This window comes from Asparagus officinalis, chromosome 1 (assembly GCF_001876935.1).
Source record: "Asparagus officinalis chromosome 1, Aspof.V1, whole genome shotgun sequence".
Taxonomy (NCBI): domain Eukaryota; kingdom Viridiplantae; phylum Streptophyta; class Magnoliopsida; order Asparagales; family Asparagaceae; genus Asparagus; species Asparagus officinalis.
The window spans coordinates 98,096,756-98,111,345 of record NC_033794.1 but is presented as its reverse complement, the minus strand read 5'-3'; the positions used below and the strand labels follow the sequence as shown (position 1 = coordinate 98,111,345).

General features: G+C 34.8%; 1 protein-coding gene across 2 annotated transcripts; it reads left to right on the top strand.

Moving 5' to 3' along the window:
• On the top strand, window positions 2,372-11,736 carry LOC109828761 (acyl-protein thioesterase 1 homolog 1-like). Of its 2 annotated transcripts, none has more exons than XM_020395682.1 (10): window positions 2,372-2,541; window positions 2,782-2,892; window positions 2,986-3,103; window positions 6,729-6,765; window positions 6,946-7,015; window positions 7,162-7,266; window positions 7,760-7,910; window positions 8,010-8,092; window positions 11,244-11,337; window positions 11,420-11,736. In XM_020395682.1, the coding sequence occupies exons 2-10, from the start codon at window positions 2,862-2,864 to the stop codon at window positions 11,505-11,507; spliced, it is 777 nt and encodes a 258-aa protein (XP_020251271.1). In that variant the 5' UTR covers window positions 2,372-2,541; window positions 2,782-2,861; the 3' UTR covers window positions 11,508-11,736. The 2 variants fall into 2 exon arrangements, with proteins under 2 accessions (XP_020251271.1, XP_020251272.1); XM_020395683.1 differs by having other exon boundaries at window positions 2,374-2,541; window positions 2,992-3,103.

Genomic DNA, 14,590 nt, shown 5'->3' with positions numbered 1-14,590 from the left:
TGAGACATTTGGTTTGGTTGGTGTCGGCTCAGTTTTGGGAAAACTTCATCGAGGTGGAGAATTGTGAACGTGTGACTAGTGGGGCCACAACCCAAGTGAAGTGAAAGGGCCACCCACGTTCTCACGGCACGAAACACGTGAATGGCTAAGAGGCCATAAGATCCAGCGGATCTTTGAGGGGCCCTTGTGTTTAGTTTCGGTTTTTTTTTGTGAAGGCTCACCCGAATACCCATGAACAGTTCTAAAGCTATAAATAGCGCCTAGATTTTTTTTTTGTGCGGCTGGGAAAAGAAAAAAAAGGAGAAGGCTTTTTTAGCTGTGATTGTTTTCTACAGGGAAGGCAGGTTGCAAGTACGAGGAAGCAGAGGGAAAAGCAGCGACAGATTTCGTGCGTGCAGAAGTAGAGAACGCAGATTTGGGGTGGCTGTTTTGTGAGAGTTTTGAGAGATTGTTTGAGGGTTTAATTGTGTGATTGTAAACCCTATTTGTATTCTCCTCTCTAATAGTAGATCTCCCCCCTCCTTGCCCCGTGGACGTAGACAGTTTGCCGAACCACATAAAAATTGGTTTGTTTGTGTTTGTGGCCATTGTAATAGTTTTTAGGATCCCTCGACAAGTCAGTCCTAGAACTGATGAGAGAAAGAGCCGATATCTCACTTTGTTGAGATATTCGCTTCAGATTCTTGTCTCCTTGGTGAGACGGGAATTCTTATTGGGATCTTTCTCTATTATTGTGCACCAGAAACTCTGCCGAAATTTCCGCTGCGCACAACAATATTCCAGTCCTTGTGGAGAGAATAGAGCGAAATCCCAGAAAAGGTGCACATCATGTAAATTGGGAATATATTCGACATGCTTTCATTGGGGAGGAACAAGTAGTGATGGAGAGGGCGGACGCACCTGACCTAGGTGTGTATTTGCGGTGGTATTGGGGGATTACTCGTAGGTGGATATTTCAGGAGAACAAAGCCCCTAAGGAGTACATACCAAAAGGCCCGGTTGAGAGAGAGTTGGTATGTGTATAAGAAAAATATACAGTTATTTTGTGATTTTTATTTTATTATCATCCACTTGATAATAATTTTCTTTCGGTTTTTATCTTATAGGTATAAGAGCTCGAAGAGCTTTCTACTATGGCACATGATGCATTGCGAACGACTATCGAGCCAGAGCTGAGGAACACGTTCCTTCGCATGATAAAAAAATTCGGTCCGCTCTTCAGAGGACGCGTAATGCAAGACGTGATGGACGTGGGGAGCGACCAATTGAGTATGGTCGTCGACGGTTCCGAGGACACACGAGGCAGGTTCAAGCCGTGTACATGATGAAGCTGGCGACTCACACCAGACTCAAGCCGAATGTTCACAGACGGTTCTAGTCGACGAGGATGTCATGCACTCCCAACTTCACACATAATCAGACGAGGATCTCATCCGAGCTTACATCGAAGGTGAACGGGAAAGGGGGAGAGGAAGAAGAGGGAGAGGGAGAGGGAGAGAGAGAGGGGAAAGGGAGTCGTAAATATTTGTTAAGTTTCGATATATTTGATAAGATTTTTTGCGTTTGAAACTAAATATTATGTATCCGATTGAGTATTAATTATTAGTATGTGAATTGCATGGTATGTATCCGATTGAATATGGATTTTTAGTATGAAATGAATGCTTGCGATTATTGATTGATCAAATGTGTGTTGTTTGTGATTGTGATTGCATTGTAGATTGATAAATGTGTACCATTAGTTGGTGGATTGATATGTAGTAACAGGAATTTAATTTTCCAGCTGGAAGTAGGGAGGAAGAGCTCTGCAAAATAGTCGGGGTTGGGAACCCCGACCATTTTGTGCACCTACACGAAATGGTTAGGGTTCTCAACCCCGACATTTTGCCTTAGCCAGTTTTTGCTTAAAAGTCTCTGGTAAATGGTCGGAGTTGGGAACCCTGACCATTTCGAAAGGGCTTTCGAATTGGTCGGGGTTCCCAACCCCGACCAATTAGATGGTGTGCTAAATTAGTCGGGGTTTCCAACCCCGATTAATTTAGCCTGTATATTACCAAGGGCGTGCAAAATAATTGGGGTTGACAACCCCGACTATTTAGTGACGAGATTAAAAAAACCGACCCATTTCGTGGCCACGGTGTTGATATGGCCACGAAATGTGTCGGTTTTTTGAAATAAAATAGGAATGGGTCGGTTTTTAAAAATAAAAAGTGGAAGGGGTTTAAATGGAAAGTTTCGTCTTCGGATAAAACGTCGAGAAGCCCCTTGTTCTTTCTAGAAAAAGAGGTGCATCTTTTGAGCCAACGACCATTGACCAACCCACTGCCAAGAGATATAGTAGGGCCGAGGGCATTTTGGAAATTTCAGCGTCACCCGGGACCCAAATCCAATCCCGGTCGATGAATTCCAAAGAGATCTCCAGCCTCCAGGGTAGTAGTTCGAGATTCCCCTTCCGATACTCTTCAAAAGGGCAAAAATCTTAACAGCCCATCAAAGATTGCGCTTGTGTGGATAGAAGAAAAAAGCGCTCCTCAATTTCAGGTTCGTACCAAGAAAAGAAAAATCCTGACGCAATATGTTTTTAGGTTTTTTTGCATTGATTCGTGTAGCTAAATCTAAGCATTACCCATTTCTCCAATTTCAAAAGGAATTAATCAAGCTATATTTCTCAGTGGATATTTTCCTTTTGTTGTAATATTAATTTTTAAGGATTCCAGATTCATGGGTATTTTTTTTACTATGGGCCAAGATCGACCCTTCCAATACTTTTGATAATTGCAGTGTAGTTTGTTTCGACGGCGGCCACAGCAGTTACTGCAAGGGTTGGTGGGTTCCCGAGGTCTGCTCTTAGTGCAACCAATATGAGCATAGGGAGTAGCTCCGCTGCTGCTGGTTTGATCCTTTTTCCTTCCATTTTGTTCCTATTGTAGTTGCTTTGTTGTAATGTGAAATCAGTGTTGCCAGTTTGAATTTAACGTAATTTAGATGCAGGTACGAGGACTGCGAGGCCTTTCGAGTACGGGAGAACCCATGTGATCAGGCCCAAGGGTAGGCATTTAGCAACTGTTGTGTGGCTTCATGGCCTAGGCGATACTGGGTCGAGGTGGGTTCACTCTCAGCCTTTTTTTTAATCTTAATTTGTGACAAATGTTGATACTTATCTTTATTTATTCAACATTCTGTTGAATTGCTTAGAGCATGATCAGCAATAATGCTCCTTTACTATTATGTAGAATATAATTTAACTCTATTCTCAATCAGAATATTAGCTTGTTTTGTAAAGGGATTAAGCTCAAACACATGCTGTTTTTCAGAGCAATGAATCACTAACTGTTTATGCACTTTGACATGGACATGGACAGATTCTACGCAGAATATTATGTTGTTTTCTTGATTAGTTTCATCTAGTTTGCAAACTTCTATCTGCTAAATGGTATCAGCATGGATTAATAGTTATAACATAAATTACGCTCTTGTCATCTAATCATAGTTAACCGGACTCACTCCATTTGTTGATACCTGTCTAATTATGAGAGGGACTTCAGATGTATAATCTCAAGATACCTTCACTGAGCTTATTTTTTAGCATGTTAAGAGATGCAACACAAATGAGTTGCTATAACGTCTTATTTCTCTTCCGAGGTGTTATGTGAATCACGTTATTGCTTCTGAAATTAACCAAACTCCAAGGTCCTTTGTCCATAGTCTCTTAAGCATTAAGATACTAAATTCTAAGTAATCAACAAATGATTATTCAATTGAAAATATTGTTAAAAAATAAAAAATGATCATGGTCCCGGACCCATTTTGTATTTTAGGCAACCCCGAGCCTCTGCGCACCAAGTTCCATCTAGGAGCAAGCCTCGATAGAGGAACCTAGAGTTGAATGTGTAGGTTTTCTTGGTTAATAAAGAAATCAGATTCTTTCCACGTAATCTGTGCATTGTTCTTTTCTCTCTTCTTTAGTTTGAGAGAAAAAGTGGTATCAGGGCGAGGTTTGTGCTGCCATTTGTGCAGTTCGTGAGGTTCATGAGGTTTTGGCAATGCATTGAGTTAACACGAGAGAGATCCACGTGCCGAAGGCTGCGGTTTTGAGGAGCGGTGGAGGAATTGCACATGAGCTGGCTGAGGTGACAACCCATGTGACGTGCATTTGGTAGCTCCAATGTAGGCGGCAAACATTGAATGACAAATCCAAGGCGTGTGGATCAACTGATTGGTGACTATGTGCAGTGCAGTGCACGACAAATTGTATGCTGTGGCGTGTCATGACAGAGGATTGGGAGCGTATCATGGGAGTTTTAGTTTCAAGTATGGACTGAAGCATTTGCTCTTGGAAGAAAGGATGATTTAGATGGGACATTATGAGCAAATAATGGCAAACCAATGGACCATTCAGGGACAAATATTTTCTTGGTCGATGTAATTGACGATTAACTCTTTCGAATTGATCCTTGAGAAAATTAGCCCCATTAGTTGATATGGAGCTAATCTGTGGAAAATCAACTTGATGAGACTTTTCTGATGTTGAAAAACATTTCACGCAACAGATTTTCTATATGACTAATATTTAATCTGCAGAAGCTCAAATTGACAAGTCCCTTACATTCTGCTTTGTTTGGTTGATACCGTTGCTTAGTAATCAAGCATGCCGAATATTTATTGATAAGAATACATGAAATTAGAAAGCATTACATGTTCAGTTAGAAACCAAAGCTTTTGGACATCATCATAATTAATGTTTTATCTGATTATCCTGGCAATCACCAAAAGTTTGTTACAGTGGTAGACATCTATGTTGCATGTGTATTGATACATGTGCGACTATGAGTACGGGACATGACAATTTGTAAACCCTTAAAGGTTGGGTATGGGGGTAACACTATATACATATATTGAAATTGATAGCTTACATAAGATCAAAATTATGTTATAAGATTTAAAATTTCTATAGCATTTTTATGTTTCTTTTATTGTATTGATTATAAATTGGAAAACCACTCGGTTTTGAACTAGATTATCAAACAATTATTTAAAATCATAGTTCTAAACCAAGTATGAATTGAAATTGATCCATGTTTAATGAGTTTCAGGAAGCGGGTGTGAAGTGTAGGATATATGTCCACGAAGTGTATGTCAAGTGTTTTATATTAAAACATATATTATTATATTATATTATTGATTTCATGCTTTAGTAAATGTGTACATGCATTCAAGGAGTGTTCAGGGAGTGTTAGTGTCCGGTATGGTTACGACATGATAGAGGTAACAAGGAATGTCTAGGGATTGTCGGTTTCCGGTATATATCGTGTACAGCTACGACTACATGATAAAAGTACCCATACAACATAGGTAGATAGGTAATTTAGCAAAGAGACATTTTGTGTTGAAAACAAAATATGGCCGTAAAATCAGAGATTATGTTGTTTTTGGCCCAAGTCCATTTCTTCTCTATATTTTTCTTGGTTGAGAAAGAAATAAACTCAGGATGAACGACAGATGACAGGTTGTGTAAGTTTTTTAATAGAAAATTTTCTTGTTACGTTGTAGTACATATCATTTCTTCATAATGGACCCATATGCAACAGGAAAAACAATAACCGTGGTGAATGAAGATCTATGAATATCACACTAATATCACACTAATAATAGTGTTTAGCCAATAACTATCGTCAATACTTCTATATCACGACTAAGGTGTTCTAGAATGCAATGCTTAATTTATATTTCGTATGGCTCGTACACCAAATTCTTGGTGATTACCCTATGTAGTTGTTACAGTTTGAGCTTTGAATGATGTTCTTGGTATTCACTGACATCTCCACTAAAGGATCTTCAGTTAGATTTCCAGCTAGTCCTAAATGGACCGCAGTAACTACACATAAATGGAAGATCAGAAAAGTTAATATTTGGATTGCAGGAAGAAGAGGGCGAGCTATTCTGGCTATGAATGATGGTACACTGAATGCATAAACAACTTTGTTCCAAAATTTAGCTTTAAAGAAAACATTTAAAGGGATTTGAACCAGAAAAGATGAATTTGGTAGTTGGTTGAATGCCGGCTTGTTACATCTGGTCAGTTGTCCAAGGAATTGTAACCACACATTAACAGAAGTTTCTCCCATATGGGTGAGGTGAATGTTATATTTTCCAATAAAAGAGGCTGATATACGGATTAAGGACAATGCTCAGATCTACGTTCGAAGAACAAAGAAGAGCAGAAGAATCAAGTAACAGAATATAAGAGAAGGGAACTGAATAAGCTTTCCATGACAAAAGGAAGATCTAGTGTAAGTGATGAGGATATAAATTCAGTAAAACCTACTGTTTTCCCTTTCGAATCCAGTTGTTCTGGTTGGTTAGATGACTATAACTGCAATCACCCAGGTGTTACCCAGCTCTAGATGATTAATTAAATGATCCTTGTGCACTATATATTTCATTATCAATCTGCTCTTGCGCATATCAAATATGTTATTGATACTCAAAACTCAAATGAGGAAGCATGAAGGACTATCTTTGTTCTTCTCCTTTTTATTCTCATTGTGTTAGTTCTTCTCTCAAATTTTAAGTGTGAATTGTGTTTCATGCAGTTTGGTAAGGTGTCATCAGTTTGTGTAGCTTCAGTTTTATTTTTTGAATAAAACTTGGTTTTCATTTGGAAAAATGTCATTTGAACTACTGCTGTGAGCTGATTCTTTTTTTTTTCTTTTTTTCCCCTCCTGCAGTTGGTCCCAGCTTTTGGAAACCCTTCCCCTTCCGAATGTGAGTGCAGAATTTCTTTATTTTAAACGACTTATTTGTTTTCTTTCTCTTAAATTTTTGCCAGGGGCAGTTGGACCTTTCTTCTGATGTGCGATGAAAGTTTACTTCTTTGTTTGACAAGCATCATACTTAAACAAGCTTTGTAGTTTGTAGCTAATTAGGCATATTTCATTAATACAGATAAAATGGATATGCCCAACTGCACCAACACGACCTGTATCAGTGTTTGGTGGATTCCCTTGCACTGCATGTAAGTTCTTGAGTTAAAACATTTCATTAGAAAGTCAATTGAGGAATTGTGATGTTTTTATTAATATATTGTTATGGATATTATGTTTCATAGAGGTCCTTTACTTCAAGAATATCAACATGTTCACACTTTTGCTTTCTTCCCAGGGTTTGATGTTCATGACCTGCAACAGGAGGGCCCTGAAGATATTGAGGGTTTGGATGCTTCAGCAACTCATGTGGCAAATCTTTTGTCAACTGAACCTGCTGACAGTATGTTTCCTGCATCAATATCAAAAACTAAAAATAAAAATAGTAAATAGTATTATGTAGCATTAACCACTGAACCTGCTGACAGTTGTTTCTGCAACGCATGTGGCAAACATTTTGTTCCACTGAACCTGCTGACAGTATGTTTCCTGCATCAAAAATATAAATATGAAACTAAAAATAAATTAAAAACAAAAAATGGAAACAGTAATATGTAGCATCGTATTATATGTATAACCCTTTATATTTTCTTTTGTAGATGTAGCATGAGAAAAAAAAATTGATCATCTTACTTAGAAGCCTCCACTTAAATCCTGCAATACAATCAAGTGTTACACTATAAACGAAAGCTTGTAGCTGCCTATTACCTATCTATAATTGAACATGATTGAAGAAATCAACCGGGTGTATGCTATGCTAGAAAGGCAGTTGTCAATAGAATATTTGTATATTTTGTGTTGATCAACTTTAAAATTCATTTAATTTGTTATTGCAGTTAAACTTGGTGTTGGTGGCTTTAGTATGGGTGCAGCAACAGCTTTGTACTCTGCCACTTGTTTTGCTCATGGAAAATATGGAAACGGCGATGCATACCCTCTCAACTTAAGTGCAGCTGTTGGTCTAAGTGGTTGGCTACCATGTTCTAAGTCTGCTAACTTATCTTTACCAAATACTATTTTAATCTCTACTCCTTTTTTTTACTTTAGCCAAGCTTAACTGTTGTTCTATTTTATACCTTTATTTAGGAGTTTGAAGAACAAGATTGAAGGGTCAGAAGAAGCAGCGAGGAAAGCTTCCACCTTGCCACTTTTGCTATGTCATGGAAAAGGTATCTTGTTAATTTTATTTATGAAGACATACAAATAAACTATAGTTTCAATTTCTATTTCTCCTTGCCTTTATTAAAAATTTCTCTCCTGGATACTTAACAGTTGAACTTCCTTGATACTTCCATTTTCGTGGAATAGTAACTGTACCAGTTAGCTATTTTATAGATAATCTTAAGTTGGACTTTTGTATTGATATTTGCATAGAACTCCACATTATTGAAATATCTAGACATATTAGTATTAAATTCAGGAACATGATCGTAAGATAAAAGAGATATTGATTTTAGACCAAGCATCTAATGCAATTTGATGCACAATTATTATTTATGTCAAACCTGTTGGAATATGTGTGAAGGAAGTCAGGAACCTTTAAGGGTAGTCAATACGTTACTATGACCTCTGTTACAAAGTAAAGATGCTTATAGTTTACTGGACATAGTTTTGTATGGGGTTTAATTTTTTTTTTTCATTTATGTTTGGTATAGTTTAATGGTTCAGTTAGAGTATCTCTAGAAAAGTCGATCTACATGTCTTTCTTTCTCTTTACACACAGGAGGAAATGAAGTTGAAGCAGTGTGGAGAACGCCGTAATCTGTGATAAAAGTTGAAATAAATCATTGCATTAGCGAGTGTTTTTGGATTCCACAAGCATAGCAGATTGTGCTTTAACATAATCAATTTAGTATATGATGCTAACCTGAGAGTGATATGAACATATGAGGCATCTTCTTTATAAAGAATAAACAAACTGGGAGAATGCATGAACTACAATGGATAGAATGAGACAATACTTCACCCGAAGAACCTAGGCTAAAGACATACCGAGGAAAAGAATTTTGATAGGAATTTTGATAGGTAGAAAGAATTAAAGAAAGGAAAGGATGATAAATACTCTACCCCTGGAAAGGATTGCAGTCTGGAGGGAGCGACTCGGCGTAGCAGAAGGTCCACTGTCATGAAATCTTAAAGTTTGTGCTTAAGAGGGACACAACAATGAGAGTAACTTATGCAACTGTGGTTGAAGAATGAGAGTAACTTATGCAACTGTGGTCAACTATAAAAACATGAAAGCTAAGCGAACTGTTGGCACTGAAAATAGGTCACCTGGAGAGATGGTTTAAATTTCTTCTTTATCTTCCAAATAGTAAATTTGATTGCTCTAGTCTTTCTGCTGACAGGAAGAAATATGCTCTAAACATGCTGGGAACCTTCTTGGAAACTTTAACCTCTTTTGTCACATGAAGCCAATGTAGATGCGTGATGCTTCTCTAATCCTTCTTTTCTTGCTAACTTTCAAAAAGAATAAAACAATATTCACTCATTGCACTCAAATACTAATTCCCACCGAGTACTAACCATCATTTGGGTCAGAGCAAAGAGATCAGATGTTAGATTTCAGATACGCGTCCGCTACAGCTGTTAAATGCATTGGCTGTTACAGTACTGATGGTTACTACAATAATTTCTGTTTTTTTTTCATTTCTTGCTCTTGGTTCATTTCATATTCATCACCTTCATACAGTTGAGCGTATTATCTTGTATTATCTCTGTAGTCTTTACAATCGCTACAATAAGGTATATTACTTCTGACTGTTTAACTAGATGTAGCCGTTACATTACTCAAAATTGCTACAATAATTTCTGACTTCTCTTGGTTCTCATGTCATACTCATCATCTTCATACTGTTAAGGCATATTATCATTATAATTGCTTGCATAGGAAGGTCTTGATACTCCTTTCATAAAAAAAATATTTCTTCTATTCATGAAAATTGGGTGACATGCCTTGTTTTTGGGACTCCATACGAATGTGAAAATGGGACTAAACTTTTGCAACACTTACTTTCTTATTAGAAATGACGGATATGCATAAATATTTATATATAAAATGCAGGTTGAAAAGGGAAGCTGAATATTGATTTTGCACTCGTTCATGGAAACATATAACGTTCTTTCTTAAAGATCGTACTATTTTAACCATACATTTTACTGTTCATTGAAAATATGTGACTCCCAACCTCTATATGTCTATTGTGCTATTAGAGGATGTCAGTTAAATTCATTGTTGTCTCAACACAAGCTCTAACAAGCACTGGTCATTGTTGTCTCAACACAAGCTCTAACAAGCACTGGCACCAAACCAAACAGCGGAGCTCAAGCTTGAGCAATGCGCAGAGCTAGAGCCCAAACCAGAGCTTGAGACAAAATTCGTGCCCTGACCTCGGTCAGATTCTAGCCTAAATTTGAAACCGAGACAGTTTGGGTTGATCCTTGAGAGGAGTTTGTAGGAAAGGGAGTCAAAGGCAAGTTGAAAGTGTCTTCCTCATTCTGTCAACTATTTTTGTTAGTTTTGGTAGAATTTGTTATATTTTAGTTCTATTTTTCAAACTTTTTAGACAAACAAAATATCTTTTGGTTTTATTTTGAAAATCTTTTGATAAGTTAGTGTATCTTTTAGTTTTATTTTTCACTTTCTTAAAACGAGATAAAGTCAAATTATTTTCTAAAATTCCAAATTAGATTTCTCAAATCTTAAGTTGAGTTTTACCTATAAGCCTTCCTTTGTAAATATTAAATGATGTAATTGATCTAAGAAAGAAATGTTTCTTCTCTTAGAACGAGAGTCGTATGCTTTGTTCTCAAGGTGGAGCCATTGACTTACTTTCTGTTGCTGTGACCCCAATGTGAATAAGTCAAGCCTAGCCAACCTTCTTTCTTGTTAATTTTCAAGAAAACGCTGTCTCCGACCCTCCGCTCAGACGACAATCATGAAATTCGAGCTTGAATCTATTTGATAATTGAAGAGTTTAGGATCTGATATTTGAGGCTTAACTGGAGATGAGGAACTAGAATTGAGTTGCATTGACCCTCAAATATCGAGTTTCTCTTCTCCTGTCAATTGTTTTTTTATTATTGTTTTTCAGTAGGTAGTTGGTTCTCTATTTTTCTGTTTTGAGTTTTCAATATTCTCTCTAGTGAACCAGGGCGGCAGTGAATGCTCCAACTTTACTTTTGACCAAAAGGCAAAAAAAAGCTATTAACCGATCTGTTTCGATGTCTATATTCAATTAGCTTGCTCAATTCTTTTCATAGACAATAATAATTTTTTTAAAGTGTTCTGTTGAGGCAAGTATGACGACATTCTTGCAGGGGATGACGTTTTGCCCCACAAGCATGGGGAGAAATCTGCTGAGGTTCTAAAATCAACTGGATTCCAGAACACAACCTTCAAAAGTTACAGTGGGTATGTACTCAGTTCTTCACCCAAAACCTTTTATTTTTGAATTATTAAAATTTTAACTTGCTGAAGAAACTGGGTTCTGCAGACTGGGTCATTATACAGTCCCTGAAGAAATAGATGATGTTTGCAAGTGGCTTACGACTAGCTTGGGGCTTGATGGTTCGAGTTCATAATTGGGAAGTCGTCGAGAGTTTTTGAATAATAGTGAAAATAGATACTAAATTTCTTTTTCGCGTGACTTTAATTGATGTGGAGCTCATATATCATGTATAACACTTGATTATAATCTTTGCTTTCTTTTTGTTGACTATGTTGTTATTGTATGACTCATTGGCTGATCAATGGCCATGATTAATGGTTGGTTTAGAAACTTGGGTGCTGATATGGGTTTCATTTGTCTTTTATTTGTATTGAATCAGTTGTGACTTTTATTATTCTTTTGCATCTTTACTGTTAAAGTTGCAGCAGTAGCGTGGCACTAGAAAATGACTTCACATTCGAAAATATTTTTCATGAAGTGTTAAAAGTGTTTAGGAAACCAGTGTGAATTATTTTATTTTTATTTTGATATTATGGCAATAGCGGCTGATAAAGAATCATGCTAACAATATTTTTTAAAAAATATTGAAAAGATTAATTTATATTTTCCAACGTGTATGGGGGTGAACTAACTAAAGTCATACGAAATACAATTCAAATCAATATCCTAAGTCTTAAACCAATAATATCTTAAATTTAAATTTAAATTCTAGCCCCCGAACGAATAACACTTTTAATTGAAATGCACTTAGTTGAATATCATGATTATTTAAATTGATAAAAATAGATTAAAAATAAAAAAATAAAGTTTTTTGTGGAATTGATCATCAACTCAATAATCTCTCTCTTAAATGAAATATTATCATTATTTTCTTCAACCCAGGTTGTGGCCACGTGATCTACTATTTGTGAGTTATAAACACATTAATCTAGTACAACATCTCTATTTATTAGTATCATGAAGTTTTAGATGTGTGATCATTCAATGCGCAAAGGAATTTTACATATGAATTTACTTGCAATATGTCCATTAAACTTTTAGTTGTGATTGGACTCATATTCACTTTAACTTTTAGTTATGGTTTACTCATATTTATATTATCTAATATTCTTAATCAGTTCATTCTCTATATCACAGAAGTAGAATTGAAAGTATGAAGAATTATTTTCTTGTGAAATTAGAGCAGGAAGATTATGATATATTTCGCCATGTGTTCTAAATATAATTTTTTTATGCAAGGTCCCTATCAAATCTTATCACAATCGATGTGAATAAAAAATGTTATTATAACTTACTTGCCTAGGACAATTGTATTATATATAGGACATATAACTCATCTAGAATATCCACATCTGCTAAGTGAATTTTGCTATTGTGAGAGCAAAATGTTAGAGGCTCATATTCAAACATTTTGGCTCTATAAAAGACACAAGAATTTAGAGTGCATAGCTTATATATTATAAATATTATATTGGTTCATGAAAATTTTTTCCTAATAACGATATTACTACAACGATATTACTATTCAGTATTAAATCAATTTATTATATAAGATTATATGACCCTTTTAAAAAAAATTATAAAGTATGTATATATGGAAACCTCGATGATTATAGCCAGTAGTTGTGCTTCACAAAATTAGTTAACTTTACATTGTAGTTTGTTAGTTGTAGTATTATTGACAATGTCATTATCTTTCCTCTTTATCTTATTATTCACGCTTTTCTCATGTCAGTTCTCTTTTACTAATCACTCAACTGGCTATCTTTAGTTTTTATAACATCAGATGTTAGAATATTTCTTCTATTTAAAAAGTGTTGATATGATTTTCTTAAAAAATATAGACACATAGTAGGAATAGTATATACTTCAGTTCAACTCACATATTAGCTTAAAGCTATTTAGAGTGAGGTCCTTTCTACGCTAGAACGGTGATATAGTGATTACACAATCTAAAAGTCAAAGAAGAAATTCTACAAAGGAAAAGTAATTTCATATGTCAAATTAACAACTAATTTATAAAATATACATGAGCAGTACAAATAGCTATAGAAAGTAATGTATATATCTTCATAAAAATTCCATAGTGAGTGACCGACTACAATCATCCTAATTTAAGCATAAATAATTATTATTTTAGTTACTAATTTGATACGCGTAACTATGGAATAAATCTTAAGCAAAAAATATGAATTGAGATTGTATTATTCTGTAGATAAATTAATAAATATTATTAGAGCTCCTCTTTATATTAAATTTAAAAGTAATAATTTAAAAAATTAAGCGCCAAATATTAGCTAATGTGAGAAAGTAAAATAATCTATTATTTATATACATATATAGTCAATCAATCAAACGTATTAAAATTATGATGACCACAGTCAAAATTATATGATGGGTTCACATTAAATATAATGTATAAAAAATAGTACATTAAAGTCAAAATCTTTTTAACCACTATATAGATTATCTAAAATTTTTTGCATATATAAACTATACTGCCTAGGACTAGTGATGTGCAACTTAACTATGACCTAATCTTAATAACGACTTACTCTTCAATATCATCATTAATTGACGTATCTATGCATTACACTAAAAACGCAATGAAAATTTAGAAAACTATAAAATAAACACATTCAAAAGTTTTAAAAATTATAAAAAACATCCTAAAATTTTGTAATTTATAAATACACAGAACTATTAAACATTACATTGAAATCAAGAAATTACAAAGAATCATTAAAAATTTCAAACTTTAGAGGAGTAATTTGCAATTTACTAAACTTTAAGGGTGTTTTTTGTAAATTTTAAATTTTAATATATTTTCAATTAGTTATGTTCTTTTTAAAAAAGTTAAGGATAATATTAACCATGAAATGTTTTTACAAAACCTATTCTTTTAAAGGGTGTATGATATTTTTCGTAAAATTTTAATTTTTTGGGGGTTGTTAGTAACTTTGCATATTTATTTTAGTGTCTATAGGTTAGAAATTCTCATGGTTTTTTTGTAAGTTATGAATTTTAGGGGTTTTTTTGCACTTTTTTAAACTTATGGGCTTTTTTACAGATTGTAAATTGTTTATAGACTATTTATAATTACTATGCTTTCAATTTACTAATGAGTTTGAAATGCTTATGGTGTTTTTTTATAAATTTTGAATTTTAAGGGTTTGTTTGTAATTTTTGAAACTTTAAGGGTTTTTTCTATAAATT